The sequence below is a fragment of the Nothobranchius furzeri genome, chromosome 5 (genome assembly GCF_043380555.1).
Source record: "Nothobranchius furzeri strain GRZ-AD chromosome 5, NfurGRZ-RIMD1, whole genome shotgun sequence".
In the NCBI taxonomy this organism is placed as follows: Eukaryota; Metazoa; Chordata; class Actinopteri; order Cyprinodontiformes; family Nothobranchiidae; genus Nothobranchius; species Nothobranchius furzeri.
Genome location: NC_091745.1, coordinates 48,591,537 through 48,607,333, shown reverse-complemented (window position 1 = coordinate 48,607,333; position 15,797 = coordinate 48,591,537). Strand labels below are relative to the sequence as shown.

Genomic DNA, 15,797 nt, shown 5'->3' with positions numbered 1-15,797 from the left:
CCCAAATTTTTTGAAGATCTGTTTCTTACTATATCTGCTTTGCAAGGACTGTATATAATTGGTGGAGACTTTAACTGTACTCTTAATCCGAGTATAGATCGCTCAACAGGCTCAGATGCATATAAAGCGCAAACCAGACGACTAATAAATCAATTTATATTAGATATCAATTTGGTAGAAGTGTGGAGGGAACTAAATCCTGATAAAATAGAATTCTCCTGTCATTCAAGTATACATAAATCCCGCTCGCGTATAGATTACTTTCTTGTCTCAAGGGAACTTTTATCAAGGATCAAACAGTGTCAGTATGATAGCATAGTGATCAGTGATCATGCGGCTGTCTCATTGAGTATCCATCTAGGAAAGTTTATTCATAACCCCCCCCCCCCCCCCCCCCCACTGGCATCTTCAGACAAAATGGCTGCAAAATCCGGAATTTGTTAAATTTATAGAGGTGAATATAGAAAACTACTTTGAGTTAAACACAGATCAAACCTCTGCCTCAGTGAGATGGGAAGGATTCAAAGCATATATTAGAGGTGAAATTCTTAGCTTTACGAGGCAAAGAATAAACAGCAAAGAAAGCGAATGGAAACCCTGGATAAACGGATTAAATCTTTGGAATTAGAATTAAACGTTAGCGATTACTCAACAAAACAAAGTGAGTTGCTAAGTTTGAGAACTGAATATAATAAATTATCATCTGATGCAGCAGCAAAAAGTCTAATGTGGCTGAAGCAATCTTACTATGACCAAGGAGAGAAAGCAGGTAGACTTTTGGCATGGAGAATTAAGAAAATGCAGAGTGAAAGAGCAATTAATAGTATAAAGACCTCCTTAGGGAATGTAACGGTAGATCCATTGGAAATTAATGACAGCTTTAGAGAATTTTATGAAAAATTGTATAAATCAGAATGCGCTCAAACCTCAGAAGAACAGGACATATTCTTAGATCAACTTCAGTTTCAGACGCTAACAGAAAACACAAAGCAGGAATTAGACAGACGTCTAACTATTGAGGAAATATCTCAAGCTATCAAAAGCATTAACAGTGGTAAAACGCCTGGGCCAGATGGCTTCCCGATTGAATTTTATAAAACTTTCCAAGACAAATTATTAATTCCACTTTTTAACATGTATGAAGAAGCGTTTCAAAATGGGGCTCTCCCACCCACTCTGAGGCAGGCAATGATTACTTTGATACTGAAACCTGGTAAACCCCCTGCAGAGCGTTCATCATATAGACCAATAAGTTTGATGAGTGTTGATACTAAAATACTTTGTAAAGTTTTAGCAAGAAGATTAGACCCCTATATATCACATTTAGTTCATAACGATCAAAATGGCTTTGTGCCAAAACGTCAAGGGTTTCACAATATAAGAAGGGTTCTAAATATAATTCACGAGAAATTTGATGCTAAAGATACAGCATTATTATCACTTGACGCTCGTCAAGCTTTTGATAGAATAGAGTGGTCATATTTATTTACTGTTCTCCCAAGATATGGATTAGGAAACAATTTTCTCAGATGGGTTAAACTTTTGTATACAAATCCTAAAGCTAATGTTTTAACAAATAACATAGTTTCTAACCCCATCACACTGGAGCGTTCCACTCGCCAGGGGTGCCCATTATCTCCAATGCTATTTATCTTAGCTATAGAACCCCTGGCGATGACAATTAGAATGAGAACTGATATATTTGGTGTCCAGTTAGGAGATCAGGAGCATAGATTGGCTCTGTATGCTGATGACTTGATAGTGTTTATGACTAGGCTGTCCATTAGTATACCCAAATTAATTCAACAAATGGAGGTATTCGGACAATTCTCTGGCTATAACATAAATGATTCAAAATCCTCAATTCTATTTCTGAATAAGGATGAAAGGCTAAATCCTATTATGCAGACCCCGTTTATTAATGCAAAAGAAGGATTTGTGTATCTTGGAGTTAAAATCACCCCAAACATTGATACCATTGTAGCAACAAACTATGATCCACTGATAAGTGAAGTGGAGGAATCTTTAAATAAATGGATGACAATGCCCATATCAGTGATTGGCCGTATTAACATGATTAAAATGAATATATTGCCAAAATTTTTATATCTCTTCCAGTCACTTCCTCTGCCTCTTCCAAAAGAATTCTTTGATAAGCTAAATGGTATCTTTAATAGATTTATTTGGAATAACAAAAAACCTAGACTAAGACTTCGCTTGTTGTACCTGCCGTATGACAGAGGGGGATTACAACTCCCTAATCTTAGACTGTATTACTGGGCTGCACAACTGCGCTCAGCCATGTTTTACTTTTCCACTGAGACACCCCCGGCCTGGTTACAAATTGAGCAAACATCAGTAACAAATCTTCAGTTGAATTTGTATTTATATTCTGCAAGCTTAAACAATTTAAAAAAAATGACAAATAACCCCTTTTTAAAAAACACAATAGATATTTGGTATAAGGCCCATCAGTATATGGGAGATAAGTCTTCTATCTCTCGTTTCACACCTATTTGGGGCAACATATGTTTTAAAGCAGGAAGAGCGGATGGGGGTTTCAAAATCTGGGCAGATAAAGGTGTACAGAAGGTGGCAGATCTTTATAAGGATGGCAGTTTTCTTACATTTGATCAGCTATGCCGAATATACGGCATCCCCAAAAAACATTTTTTTAAATATTTACAAGTTAAACATTTCATTATGTCAAAATATAAACAGATTGTTTCTGAGCCACCATTATCACACTTGGAGAATGTTATACTTCAAATGCCAGTGGGTAGAGGTCATATCTCCTCAGTTTATACAGCTCTATTAACACATGATAAGGAATCTGCCATTGACAAGTTGGACGCATGGAGAGCTGACATCCAAGAGGAGATACAGGAGGCGGACTGGGAAACTGCATGTTTAAAAGCCCAAAGACAATCAATTAATACGAGGATGAAACTTCTACAATATAAGTGGTTGATGAGAACTTACATAACCCCAGTCAAACTGAATCGCTGGTCACCTGTCATTCCAGATAGCTGCAGTAAATGTTTAGATGGGAAGGGCACTCTGCTTCACTGTGTATGGAGCTGTCCAAAATTACAACAGTACTGGGTATCAATCACGCAAACTTTATCGAAGATTGTTGGAGCAAGTATACCTTTTGAAGCAAAATTGTGTGTGTTGGGTATATATCCAAAGAACTGTGACTTTAGCATCAGACAGATAAAGTTAATTGATTTTGGACTCCTGCAAGCGAGGCGCTTAATATCTTTGTATTGGAAGAAAATGGATGTACCCTCAAGCCATATGTGGGTCAAGGAGATGGCATCATGTATTGCTTTGGAATGACTTACTTATATTGTCAGGGGAAAGGGGGCATATTTTGAAGAAATATGGTTACCTCTAATCGAGTTTCCGAGACATTATGAAGTGAATTAATCTGGAAAGTGATACTTGGTGCTGATTATATATATATATATATATTTTTTTTTCCCCCTTTTCTTTCTTTTGTTGTTTATTACTGTTGTTTTTTTTTTGTTTTTTTATATATAGTTGTTTATTTTGAGGACTATGTTCTTTAATATAAATCCCATGTTAACTGTACTATTATTCTTGAGTGTTCTGTATTATAAACTTCAATAAACATAATGTTAAAAAAAAAAAAAAAGTATATGAAATTTAGTCGCCAGCCAATCCCGGTCTTGTCTGACATCTTTGATACTTCCTGACTCATAGTCAGTTTTCCAGCAACATGACAGCAAAGCCCTGAAACTAAAGGATCACAGAGCGGCTTCCTGTTTGACCTTTAACCTGCTGCTCTGACACAAGCTGTTGCATGCTCCGACTCTGCACTGATAAAAGGTGAAATTACATTTAGACTGACTAATTTAGTTTTAGGTTCTTTTTTAACACAGAAAAGTTTTTTTTTTACCTTGCCGACAGTTTCGATCGCTCCTGCGATCTTTCAGTCTAAGCTGCATTACTGACATAAACAGACTTTCGTACCGAATTCTCATTTTTATGTTTCACCTGCACTCCTTTAATGACAATCATGGTAAAGCTTTGGTCAGAAGTGAGCTTTGTGATTCACTAAGTCCCCTGTGCTGCACAAGCACCTGAAAATACGTGTGTGTGTGGGGCGGGGGGGTGGGGGGGGGGGGGTGCAATTGTTTGTTCTCTTGTTGCCCTGAGTCCCTAAAGCCCGTCTGGCACCGTCTGTCTGCGCCACTTTCTCTGCATCCCTCCTCCATCTTCCTCATCTTCTCTGTCTTCCGGCACTACCTGTCTAATGTGAAACACACACACACACACACACACACACACACACACACACACACACACACACACACACACACACACACACACAAACTGATACTTGTCTCCTTGGGGTTAATCAGAACTAAACTAGTTCATTTGCTTTCGCAGAGAGGCTGCAGCAGAGGGGTGGGTAGGTTAGAATCAGGTTCCAATCTTCTACATGCTTTGTCTCTCACTCTCTCACACCCACCCCCACACACACACACACTTAGGCTGTGGTTGAGTTCTGCCATCAGCCTGATACCAGCCGTCTAGACATTGCACCGCTCAGCTCTCCCAGGGGAGGTGTGTTTGTGTGTGTGTGTGTGTCATTTCCTTCATTTCATCCAACTCTTTCTGTCCCCTCATGACTGAACTCTCCCTCCTTCCATCAAACTGAGCCGGTCTTTTCAAGGGTGTTTGCACTTCCTGTTTCCTCATCCCCTTCCATCCTTTACTGTGCTACAGTGTGTGTGTGTGTGTGTGTGTGTGTGTGTGTGTGTGTGTGTGTGTGTGTGTGTGTGTGTGTGTTTGCCAGCCAGGTCGCTGCCATGGCACCCCAGCAGCTTCGGGCCTTGTTGATCACGGCACCGTGCCCAAGGGTTCCCATGGCAACGGCAGTGGCAGCAGACAGGACTGTGTATAGAAGTGTGTGTGTGTGTGTGTGTGTGTGTGTGTGTGTGTGTGTGTGTGTGTGTGTGTGTGCGCGCACGCGCCCAGTGTGGTGGGCAGCAGGCTGTGAACTCAGCAGGCCTCTAGCCTGCCAGCAGGGGATGGACGAGCAATTTGGAGCAAACGCTGCAGCCTCTATTTAGGTGTTTCTGTCTCTTTTTACTAAACACACACACATCATATGACAGGGTTGTCATTTATGCACATTCGCGCTCTGATGCCAGCACACACATCTGCAACAGTGATGTTTTACAGTCAAGAGCACTTTTGAATGCCAGGTGCGGCAGTGAGAACATATTTTTTATGAGTGAAATCTTGAGTGCAGCAGAGAACAGGCTGAGCTTGTCTCACACTATGTGAAATAAAACTTTTAAAACAGCAAAAGGCTCAATATTCAGACAAAGTTACTAATCCCACATCCATCCATCTATAGAAATGATATTTTCTTCTTCTTCTTCTTCATCTGTCATTCTGGAGCCACATCCAGTCAGACTGCGTTCTCCACAAACTGCTGCTTTCAGCTCTGGGACTGTGCAGCTTGGCTGCAAAGATTCCTGACAGCTGAAGTCGAGGAAGAAGGCATTCCTTTCCTAGTGGGACTAACTGTCCTACTCCAAATGAGCAAACAGCTAGCATGCTCCTCCTGCATCCAGAAGCTCTATCAGCATGCATCCACTTTCAAATCTCTCCCTAGTTTGATTCGCTGTGCAGACTTTACCTGCCAGACCAGGTTTCCTCTACAGCATTTAAGGTTTCCTGAGTTCCATTGTGAAGTTTACTGAGCTAGAAGAACATTAGAGGCCCCAGCTGAGTCTCCACAGATAATCCTTCGCTTGGTTTTTAGTTCAGGGCCTAACGGAGTAAAGCTTGGTTTATGCTTGACGCATTCACTTTCCGCTTGGTGATGCGGCTCGCGGCTGGAACGCGCTTCACAACTCGCAGCGTTTATGGTTCATGCGGCTTGTCTCTGCGGTGAGCCAATATTCTCCCAAACTGTAGGGGGCAGCATGGAGCTCTACGGCATGTATCCATCACTACACCATAGTAGAAGTAGAAATTACTGTTTACAACATGGCATTCCAGCATTTTTTAACAGCGTCCTCATCTTTTCCGACAGTGCGAGCTATTTCTCTCCAAGAATTATTAACAACATGTTGATCATGGTGATCTTTGAGAGCTGAATCATACAAATGCCTGTATTTACGAACCTCTGCCATACTAGATCTTGCCGGTCCGCCATGTTTTTCCGCGTCCGACTGTCCGCGTGGTTAGAAATTTTCCTAGGTGCGCATTGTGGAAATTTTGGGCCGTGCGGAGGCGTGGTTGTTAAAATGACGCAATTTCGCCGCGCGGAGCCGTGTGGACCTCACGGACGTGTCAAGCATAAACCAACCTTAAGCCAGCACCCCCCACCCCACCCATTAGTCAAAGACTTGAGTTTTACTCTGCATTAACCGTTGTTCTGTTGTTGCTTTAACTTACAGGAGCTTCCATTTCTACTGTCATGATCGACATTTCATCTGAACTCAATTGATCTTAGTTTCTTCCTTATAAGAGAATTATACCACCGCTGTTATCAGTTTTTGTTTGACTTCATTAAAGGGAATTGAAAGGCCTGATGTGGCTACAACTCTTCCCACATCTGTCATTTATAACAGTACATCGTCTGCAAAAAGACAGAGAAAAGCTTATTCTGTTTCACCTGCATTGACATCTCTGTAGATTATTGATGGTTGTATAAAAAGGATCATCCTGTCAGATTAATCAAAAGTCCAGCAGCGCTCCTCAGTGCGAGTGGGGGTGGGGTGCTTGCACACGTTCCGCTGCTGTTTCTCACCAGTATCAGCTGATGGAGGGCTTTAGTTTCATTGCACCGTTCGTGTCAGCGGACACGGTAGGGTCAGGGAGGGGGGCGGGGCATGACGCTTAGCCTGGCGGGTGGCCAAGCAAATCATGGCGGGCCGCCAGGCTTATGAAGCGCTGGGGGAAACCCTGAAGTCCCATTCAGGGCTTTGTTTATCATTGAGAACAAGTTTGTAGCATAGTTAGCTCAGATGGCCTGTATTTGATATAGCACCTTCTAGAGTCCTGGAACCCCCAAGGCGCTCCTGTTGCTAATTGAAACGCCCACCGGTGTTGTTGATACACGTTTCTCCACCATTCTGCACCACCCAAGCTGCAAAAACGTATTCGCTAATTGGTCGCTCCCACGGTGCGCACAAACACAAGCTGCGCATGCACCAGGCACTGGGATTCTAACAGAGCCAATAAAGCTCTGATGCCACAATGAGAGTTAACGTGATGAGTGGAACCAGGACCCAAATTCCCGGTGGGCCGATCTGAGGTCGGTGTTTTTAGTTGTCTCTTTGTTTTTTTTGGGCCAGTGTTCAGTCATGACACTCTGCCGATCACCTGCTGATGAGAGAGGATTTCTCCTATCAGTGGAACAGGTGAGCTGCTGAACAAGTGTTAGTTCCTAGAAACACTTTCTATGCCCAGACTGTAATGACCTGTTATTTATAATTTTATAATTAATATTAAGTGAATGCACTAAACCCACAAATGATAGAAGATAAGATTAAATATTATGAATCATATTACTATCAAATGTAAATAAGTATAACAGATAACTAATCTTAATGAAAAAATTATATTAATATTTTTATTTTAATATTGATTATGTAATTTCTAAGGTTTGGATGTCTGTGAACATTACAGAGTATTCAGATTGGTGTAAAGAACTTGATATTATTAATAACAGGTCATGATCTAAAGCTGGTCTGAGGTATAAAACTCTGCCCTGGGCCTAAAGCCCTGCAGATATATTTAGTTTCTATAAACACCAACAACAAATAAATAACAGCAGCTGGATTCTACTTTGTTCCTTAAATTGAGTCACGTAGTTTTGCAAGTTCTGCAGCTCACACGTTCAACATGGAGCTCTGCCAGCTGATTGGTTCTTTTGGTATCTAGTGCAGTTCTGGTGCTGAGCAGGATGGATGCATCAGTGGATTTCACTGTAGTCTGTGTTCATAATGGATGAAGAAAGGACGGGAAAACATTGTTAACACAAATATATCATTATAATGAACATGTATAGATACTTTATCATACATAGCTACCAGCCTGTAACTCCACCTTTCCCTGCAAAAATGCACCAGACTGATGCGTTTAAATATAAAATGTCCAATAATTTTTTTCCGGGGGACATGCCCCCGACCCCCCTGGAGTACTTTAATACTTATCATCTTTTTTACCTCAGAGAAATCTCAACGCCCACACTTTTAAATAGGGCTGCAGCTATCGAATATTTTTGTAATCGAGTACTCTATCGAATCTTTTTTTCGATTAATCGAGTACTCTAATAAATTACCCTTTTGTGTTTGTAAACCTTTATATCATATATTGATGAGCCAAGATGGCGCCGAGTATGGCTGCCTCGTCGCGAGCTCCACCAAGTTCCAACATTACACGCTCCATACTGTACATTAATGCCACTGTTTTGCACATACCAACCTCTGTACATTTTATATCTCTTATCTTATTGTTTACTTTATTCATTTGTATACTTAGATTAGCCATTTTTATATTTTACTTGTTTTTTCATTACTGTATTTTTGCACAACTCTATTGCTGTGAAGCTCGCACACAAGAATTTCACTCGCATGTACTGTACCAGTGTACCTGCACATGTGACGTGACAATAAAAGTGATTTGATATCAAATAGCATGTTATAATTATGAAAGACCTCTTAAAATGAGCAAGCAATTGCCAGTTATTCTTCAAGTTTTATTCAAAATTAGTTTGCATAACTTCAGCACTTCAACTTTACTTCACAGTAAACAAATGCCTGTGCAAAAAATAAGTAAACCTGAGCCGATTTTCCCCTCGTGCGAGAATCTGCTAGCCTGCAAGCCAGACAAAAACTAGGAGGATAACGCTGCGAGCGGCTGCGGCCCAAACAGAACAGAACCGCTCACGGCGCAAACAGCTCGCTGGCTGTTTCCCTATTAACACACGTCCTTTTTAATTTCCACACTTTTTTTCTCACACTAACAAGGATTGCCAAAAGCATGTTTGCTGTGGTTTTGTCAAATTATACTGATCACAAAACATGTATTTACTTTCTTTCGTTTTCCTCCGCCACTCATAAATACCCGTGTCCTCCTGCAGAAACCCCGAGGGAAAACGGACATCAATAACACAATAGAAAGTCCGACATATTGTGTAAAAACTGCTATTTTTAGCACATTTTAAGTCCGACGTGTTGCTACCAGATGTAAGGTGTGAGCTGAAACTGAGCGCTACAAACGAAAAAGTCGCAGAGTCCGCAGAATATATAGAAAAACAGGCTAAAATGCATTATCTTGTGGAGGCTCCGAGTCCGCTTGCAGAAGTGACATTTACAGGTGCTGCAGCACGGAGGATGTGGTGTTGTGATAGGCTAAATCCATTTTACTGTATTTATACTGGACTACGTTTTCCGCCTTACGACGTGAAAAATGGTTCCACAACTTTGACATTTTCTGTCTTTTTCGCACTCCACCGGGGTTCAAGTTGTCCGCCATGGGTTAAGAGTAAGTTAAGTTATATTCGCTACTCGCAGTCCAGTGGTCATGTGCGTCACTTATTTCGGTCCGGGTGAAACATGACCCCGGGCGATTGCAAAGCCATGAATTAATTAAATATGAATTAAACGAATCCTCGAGGCAGAGAATTTGACTCGAGGATTTTTTGTACTCGAAATATTCGAGGTACTCGAGGAATCGTTTCAGCTCTACTTTTAAACACTGTGTATGTGAACGGGTTGTTCCAAAGTTTTCAGAAACAAGAATACAGACCTTAAAATCAATCAAAACCTGAATAGTGGCTGCGTGTAAACAATGTGAGACCCCCCCCCCCCCAATAATCTTCAGTCAGATGAGGAGGTTTTGCTTCAATCCCTGTGCTATATGAATACAGGCCATTTACCGTTTAACTATTAAATACAAGGATGTTTGGTTTAAGGTGTCCAACTTGCCAAACAGCAACATTTCTCATAACCTTTAATGTTTGTGTTTAAGTTTATTCAGATAAGTCTCGTAACCCGTGAGTGTCATTGAAACAGTGTAAAGTTTTCTCTTGGCCCCTAAAACCATGCAGACGTGACTCTAGAAGATTCATGCTTTCATCCTGCACACTAACCCTAACCTAACCCAGGTTCCTCACAACAGGGTGAAAGATAAAATACAAAACTATTTAAAACGTTTCAGAAATATAACAACAAACTCATGAAAACACACTTAGACTTGTTTCGCAGTCTGTTTAATAGTTTTTAGTTCAGTTTTTATTTCATAGTTGGAGTGGAACGCGTGAGAAGGAAACTCTTCAGTCAGCCAGACTTTTAATGATTTCCTTTACGAGCGGTGTGTACTGGTTTCACTGGAGGTGTGGATGTTTTATTCTAGATCAATTCTGATCTTTTATTGAGTTTAAACTGCAAAGCTTCTATTTGAGTGTGTGTGCAGACTGGTCTGGTTGTTTTCTGTGTGTCTGACAGCTCTGTTTTACCCACAGGTCAGCTGAACTGTCTGACCTCCCACTGCCCCACACACACACGCACACACACTCGGGTCAGAGGCCTGTCATCAGGTCGCTGCGTGTGTGCGCTCCTGCTCTGTACATTTATATTCTCTCTTGAACTTGATGTTTTCCTGCGTTAGCCTCATGTACTAAAGCTCATTTCTGTTTAGATGGGTTCATGTTCTGCCACAGCAGATGTTAGTTGTTTATCTCAGATATTCCTGTTAAAAGTCTTACTAGACAGGACATCTTTACACAGAATAAACGAGTCCCAGTAAATGCAACCAGTGCTTGGAGCATCTCGCCAACATTTGTGGCTAAAGACCACAGAGAGCTGTGGGAAGGGTGGGAGGCTCCTGATGCTAATGATCCAGGCTGCTGCAGACGCCGGGCTGATATTGTTTTGACAAGTGGATTACTGCTGTAATAACATCAGACTGGTGCTGCTAATGCAGAGTGCCAGCACACTCTGTTCTCTGCTCCGCGGAGTTGAGCAGCAGCTCGAGCAGGATGGACCTCCCCGCTCTCCGTGTCCTGCCCACATTTCCTTCCTTCCTCCTGAAGCGCTGCTCGTGTCTGCCTCTCAGAGAACGGCTAGAGCAGCTGCTGTTTGCTTTAAGCTGTAAAAAAAACAACTTGAGCTGTTAGGAACAATGCCACTTTGGTTTCAGTCGGTAGTTTGGAGTCAGGCCTGTGGTTTATGTGCCTTTTACAGCACCAGAGTGTGTGATATTTAATCAGCTGGCTCTGGCTGCCCTGCTTTCCCAGCATGCATCTGTGTTGCTCTGTCCCCTCCCTGTGGTTACTGTGGTAAGCTCACCCTCCCGCTACATGGGTTCTCCAGCCGGGGACCAGGAGCTGGTCTGTTACCAGCTTATTGACACCCAGTGGTCTGTGTCTTCGGCCGGACCTGAAGAGACGAGATTAAAGGGATGTGGATGGTCTTCAGGACTCCTAGAGCTGCTGCAGACGCACACAACACTGCAGTCTGTTGGTCTTTTGTCCCATGCTACTTGGGAGCTGCTTTGCACACTTTTCTTTGTTCCCGACTTTGAGCAGTCCCTCTAGTGTGTGTCCTGTTTTCTGTGAGGTGGCTCTTATCCAGATGCAGTCATTTGTAGGAGAAGCTGTTTAGGTTATTGTTGCCACCTCGGTAAAGACGAGAAAAATGTTCTAGATTTTGGGTAGTGAGTTTTCCTGATTAAGCCTCATTCCTCACCTGTTGCCTTTCCTTTCAGAAGTTGAAATGAGGCAGTGTGAGCGACCTCTTTCCTCAGATTTCTGTCAGGTTTATTGGCTCTTTACATTTTAATTCCTTATTACTGACTTCCCGGTCCTTCCTGCAGGCAGGAAGTCTGGGAACCTAGAGCTGGTTCAGGCTGGTTCCTCACTGGGCTGCTTCTGTCGGAGAGACACCCTTAAACTGAGGGTGAATCATGAGCAAATCATCTGATGATGATAACATGCATGTAGTCACAGTTCCCACAAAGCAAAAGACCGAGGCATCCAACGAGAAACACACACACACACACACTATGACCCCTGACTCACACTCTTACTTATTGCTGGGTGTTGTTAGTGTGTGTGTGTGTGTGTGTGTGTGGGGGGGGGGGGGGTTGTCAATGCAAGGTCAGAACTGACGAGACACAGCAATAGAAGGAATGGAGAGAAACCGAAAAAGACAAATAATGAAGGACGAGAAACACCAGAAGTGTTTGTAGGTGGGTGAAGAAAGTGGGATGACTTGTGGGATGTGTGTGTGGAAGAGAGAGAGAGACAGAAACAGTCTTTCAGTATCCTTACAAAGAAACCAGTGTATACAGACACTCATCTTGTTCTGGGATTTGAAATTTTCCACAGTCTCTGGCGCACACACACACACACACACACACACACACACACACACACACACACACACACACACACACACACACACACACACACACACACACACACCATTTCACTGAGAGTCATGCTCAGTGTGTGATATGTGCTGCCCCCTGCTGGTGTTACATGTTATAAAGTCTGTCAGCCTCTGTTAATCCATTTAAAAGATTCAAATATTTAGTCCTTAAGTTTATTCCTTCAGTAGCAGGCAGGCCGAGGCCTTTGTGTGCAGCCTGAGAGTTTAAGACAGACGGGAATCCAGAGAACAGAAACTGTGTTTTATAATTCTACATCTTATTGTAACAAATACAGAAATAATAACATTATGGGCTCGACACATGTAAGGCAACAAATGACTGCAACCAGCTAAATGTTTCGTTTTCGCTTTGATAACCGTGACAAACGGGAGGCGATGTGTGACAGCGTCAACAGCCAACGACGCGCTCTGTTCCAGGGCGAATAGCGAGTCTTCCGTTGTTCTGATTGGCCGTCAGATTGGAAGGAATGTTGGGTTATTACAGCAGTTCAGAGTTGAAACAGCTGTAGATATGAAGTTAACTTCTGACTTTACTGTATGAACTAAAATATGTGAATGGGTTCATCCTGTATTACAGACAGATAAAGAAACGGTGAAAATGAGACCACACCAACGACCAACTCACCAATACTTTACCATGCCGCTGCCTTTTTGTGAAGATCTCTTTATTCTTTTGTAGAAATGTTGTAAAGCTCTGGGAAATCCGACACGGCAAGTGGTAACTTCAGGTTTGCCCAGAGATGTACTCAGAAGCATCCTTTCTGCTCATTGGTCAGTCAATGAAACCTCTGCTGATTGGTCCTTGTGTGATAACAGTGATGAAAAGTTTCTGGATCGCGTCGCTGGCTCGCCTGTGTACGAGCGCAAAATTTCACATGCACGCTTTTCGTGTGTTGCTTAGCAAGAGGGAGACCTGCAGTGTTGCCCCCCGTGTGTCGAGCCCACTAACCTGTAAAAACGACCTGAACAGGTGAGTTTATCAGCCTGTCTGCCAGGTCTGGAGTTTTTGATCCCACAGCTGACGTCTATAGTCGAACCCTATTGTCTGCTACGTGTTTGGTTCTAATCCTCGTTTCTCATTTCATGTTTTCTGCAGCTGAACTGGAGTTTGTTCAGATTGTCATCATCATCGTGGTGATGACGGTGATGGTGGTGGTGATCATCTGCCTGCTCAACCACTACAAACTCTCCACCTGGTCCTTCATCACACGGCAGAGCCAGGCCCGCAGGCACGACCATGCCCTGCAGCAGGTCAGCACCTCACGCTTGTATCTCCGTTTTCTTCTTTATGTCATTGTTCCGGTTTCTGAAACCAGAGTAGGGATTTTTACCCACAATGCACAGTGGCATACTCAGCACAAACAGCTGATCCCAGCTGCCAGCACCGTGGTGGAGGGCTGATGGTTTGGGCTTTTTGCAGTTTTCATTTATTGACATTAAAATAAAAATACAAAGCTAAATTGCTAAAAGCCAAAATGAAAAGTCGGAGAGTCCACCACAAAGTCCTCTGTGGGTGAAAGTCTAAGTGAGTCCATCAGCTGAATATGGATGAAAGCGGGTCATAGAGCAGAGCAACGATCCAAACCCAGCTGCAGAACGGTTCTGCAATAGTCCAGACCAGAACCTGACTGTGGGACCCAAAGAGAGCTGAGCAGAAACTCATGTCTGTATATTTCACTGAAGCGAAGCAGCTGAGAGTGGACCAGAACCATGTAGTCAGGAGGTTCTGTTGTGTTGCTGAACCTTTGATCTTTTAAATGTAAACTGTTAGAATAAAAAAAATCTCTTAGTTTTCTGTGTGTGTAGCGGTTCTGCTGGTACCGGGGTTTGCTAGTGATAACTGTCCATTCATCTGTTCTCACTGAACGTCCCCACAGTCCTCGCGTTGGTGGTTTCTGGATTTGTGAAACAGGAACACAGCCCACAGTTATGTTCCCAGTCTGGTTTAGTTGGGTTCAAAGGATCGTTTTATCTCCGTTAGAACTTCTGTCCTGGTTTTCCTGAGCTAACAGCTCTGCTCTGGTCTGTGAGGGGAACGTTTAGTGTGGTTTGTGTGAGTACATCCATATCATGTTCACACAGCGCTTTTGCCTCTTTGGCCATTATCCCTTCCTTTAATCCCGCTCTCTTCCTACAGGATGTACAGAGATCGGACTTTTACCACAAACTGGGTTGATTTTGGGTTTGTTCCCATCATTCTCCTGGGCTGCTGCCTTATATTTTTAAATCCTCAGTGTTGTGTTGCTGGGGACTAAATTAAAAAGACAAATGGTGTCCCTTTTTCACAAGCTAACTGAATCCCTCCTCTGTTGTCTGACTTTGGATCAAGATGACATAGAGGGTTCAAATCACACACACAGGTTAGAATAGGTGTACAGCTATCTTCTTGACAACCAAACCTCAGATTTTACCCAGAATGCAACACTCAGCAATGCACTAATCCTAGAACCTGGCTAGTTAACATTAATGTCCTCATACCAGTTTTAAATACTAAAGAAGAGTTTTATTTCAGGATTTGGGTTGAATGTCTAAATAAGCCAGATGTTTCATAATAAAGTTGTTCATGTCCATCTCATACAGCGTACCAGGAACGATGGTAGAATGCAAACGTGGTAAATTCTTAGAAGAGATTAATTAATCCATAAATCAGACATAAATCACCTGCTCACACACTCAGATGTGTAGCTTTTGACTCTGTGTGTTTCTGTGTTGTAGGATGGGTGTCTGTGGCCTTCGGACAGCAGCTCTCGACAAGGTGCCTCAGAGGTAAGGCCACCACCTCTCTTAGGGCTTTCTGACCCACGGCTCGGTTCTGTCAGCAGGCTCAAACAGTGGTAGCTCTAATGGGTCTTCCTCTGTGTAAAAAAATATTGAAGTCAATCCAAGGGGCAAATTCTGGCTGTCAAAATGAAGCCAACCCAGAAATGGCAAAGACTGCAGTTCCCTCCTCATCCACTAGGAGCTGACTCCAGAAGGAGCAAGGTCACATCGACTCCCATCTTAAAAATGCCAACTTCACAGCAGACAGAAACATGTTTACAGCTTGGTTCAGACCCATTTTAGCTGTAATAGATCTAGTTTACCATCATGACAACTCTGAGGAGGGAAGGCAGAGAGTTGCTCAACACTGTTGTTTTTAGCTATAAACGCCTGCCAACCTTTGTTAGCTTTGGCTAACTCATTTAGCTACAATCAGTTCAGCGTTTGCTGGGTGTCAATCAACTGGCCCACCGTCACAGCCCCCACTCTCAGTTCCATTTACCAGGAGTGATGAGAGGCCATGATGGCGGTGGGGGGGAACCGCCCATTTGGCTTCAATTCGGCTCTACAGAAACCTAGGGGTGTCGG

General features: G+C 42.8%; 1 protein-coding gene across 2 annotated transcripts in view; it reads left to right on the top strand.

The window, feature by feature from the left end:
• The window catches only part of LOC107378883 (low-density lipoprotein receptor class A domain-containing protein 4), a 222,681-nt gene that overhangs the window by 197,153 nt on the left and 9,731 nt on the right, over nt 1-15,797 (top strand). For both annotated transcript variants that reach the window (XM_054741343.2, XM_015949355.3), the window contains 2 exons: nt 13,546-13,700; nt 15,165-15,215. In XM_054741343.2, the coding sequence (XP_054597318.1) occupies nt 13,546-13,700; nt 15,165-15,215 (206 nt within the window). The remainder of the gene's footprint in view (nt 1-13,545; nt 13,701-15,164; nt 15,216-15,797) is intronic.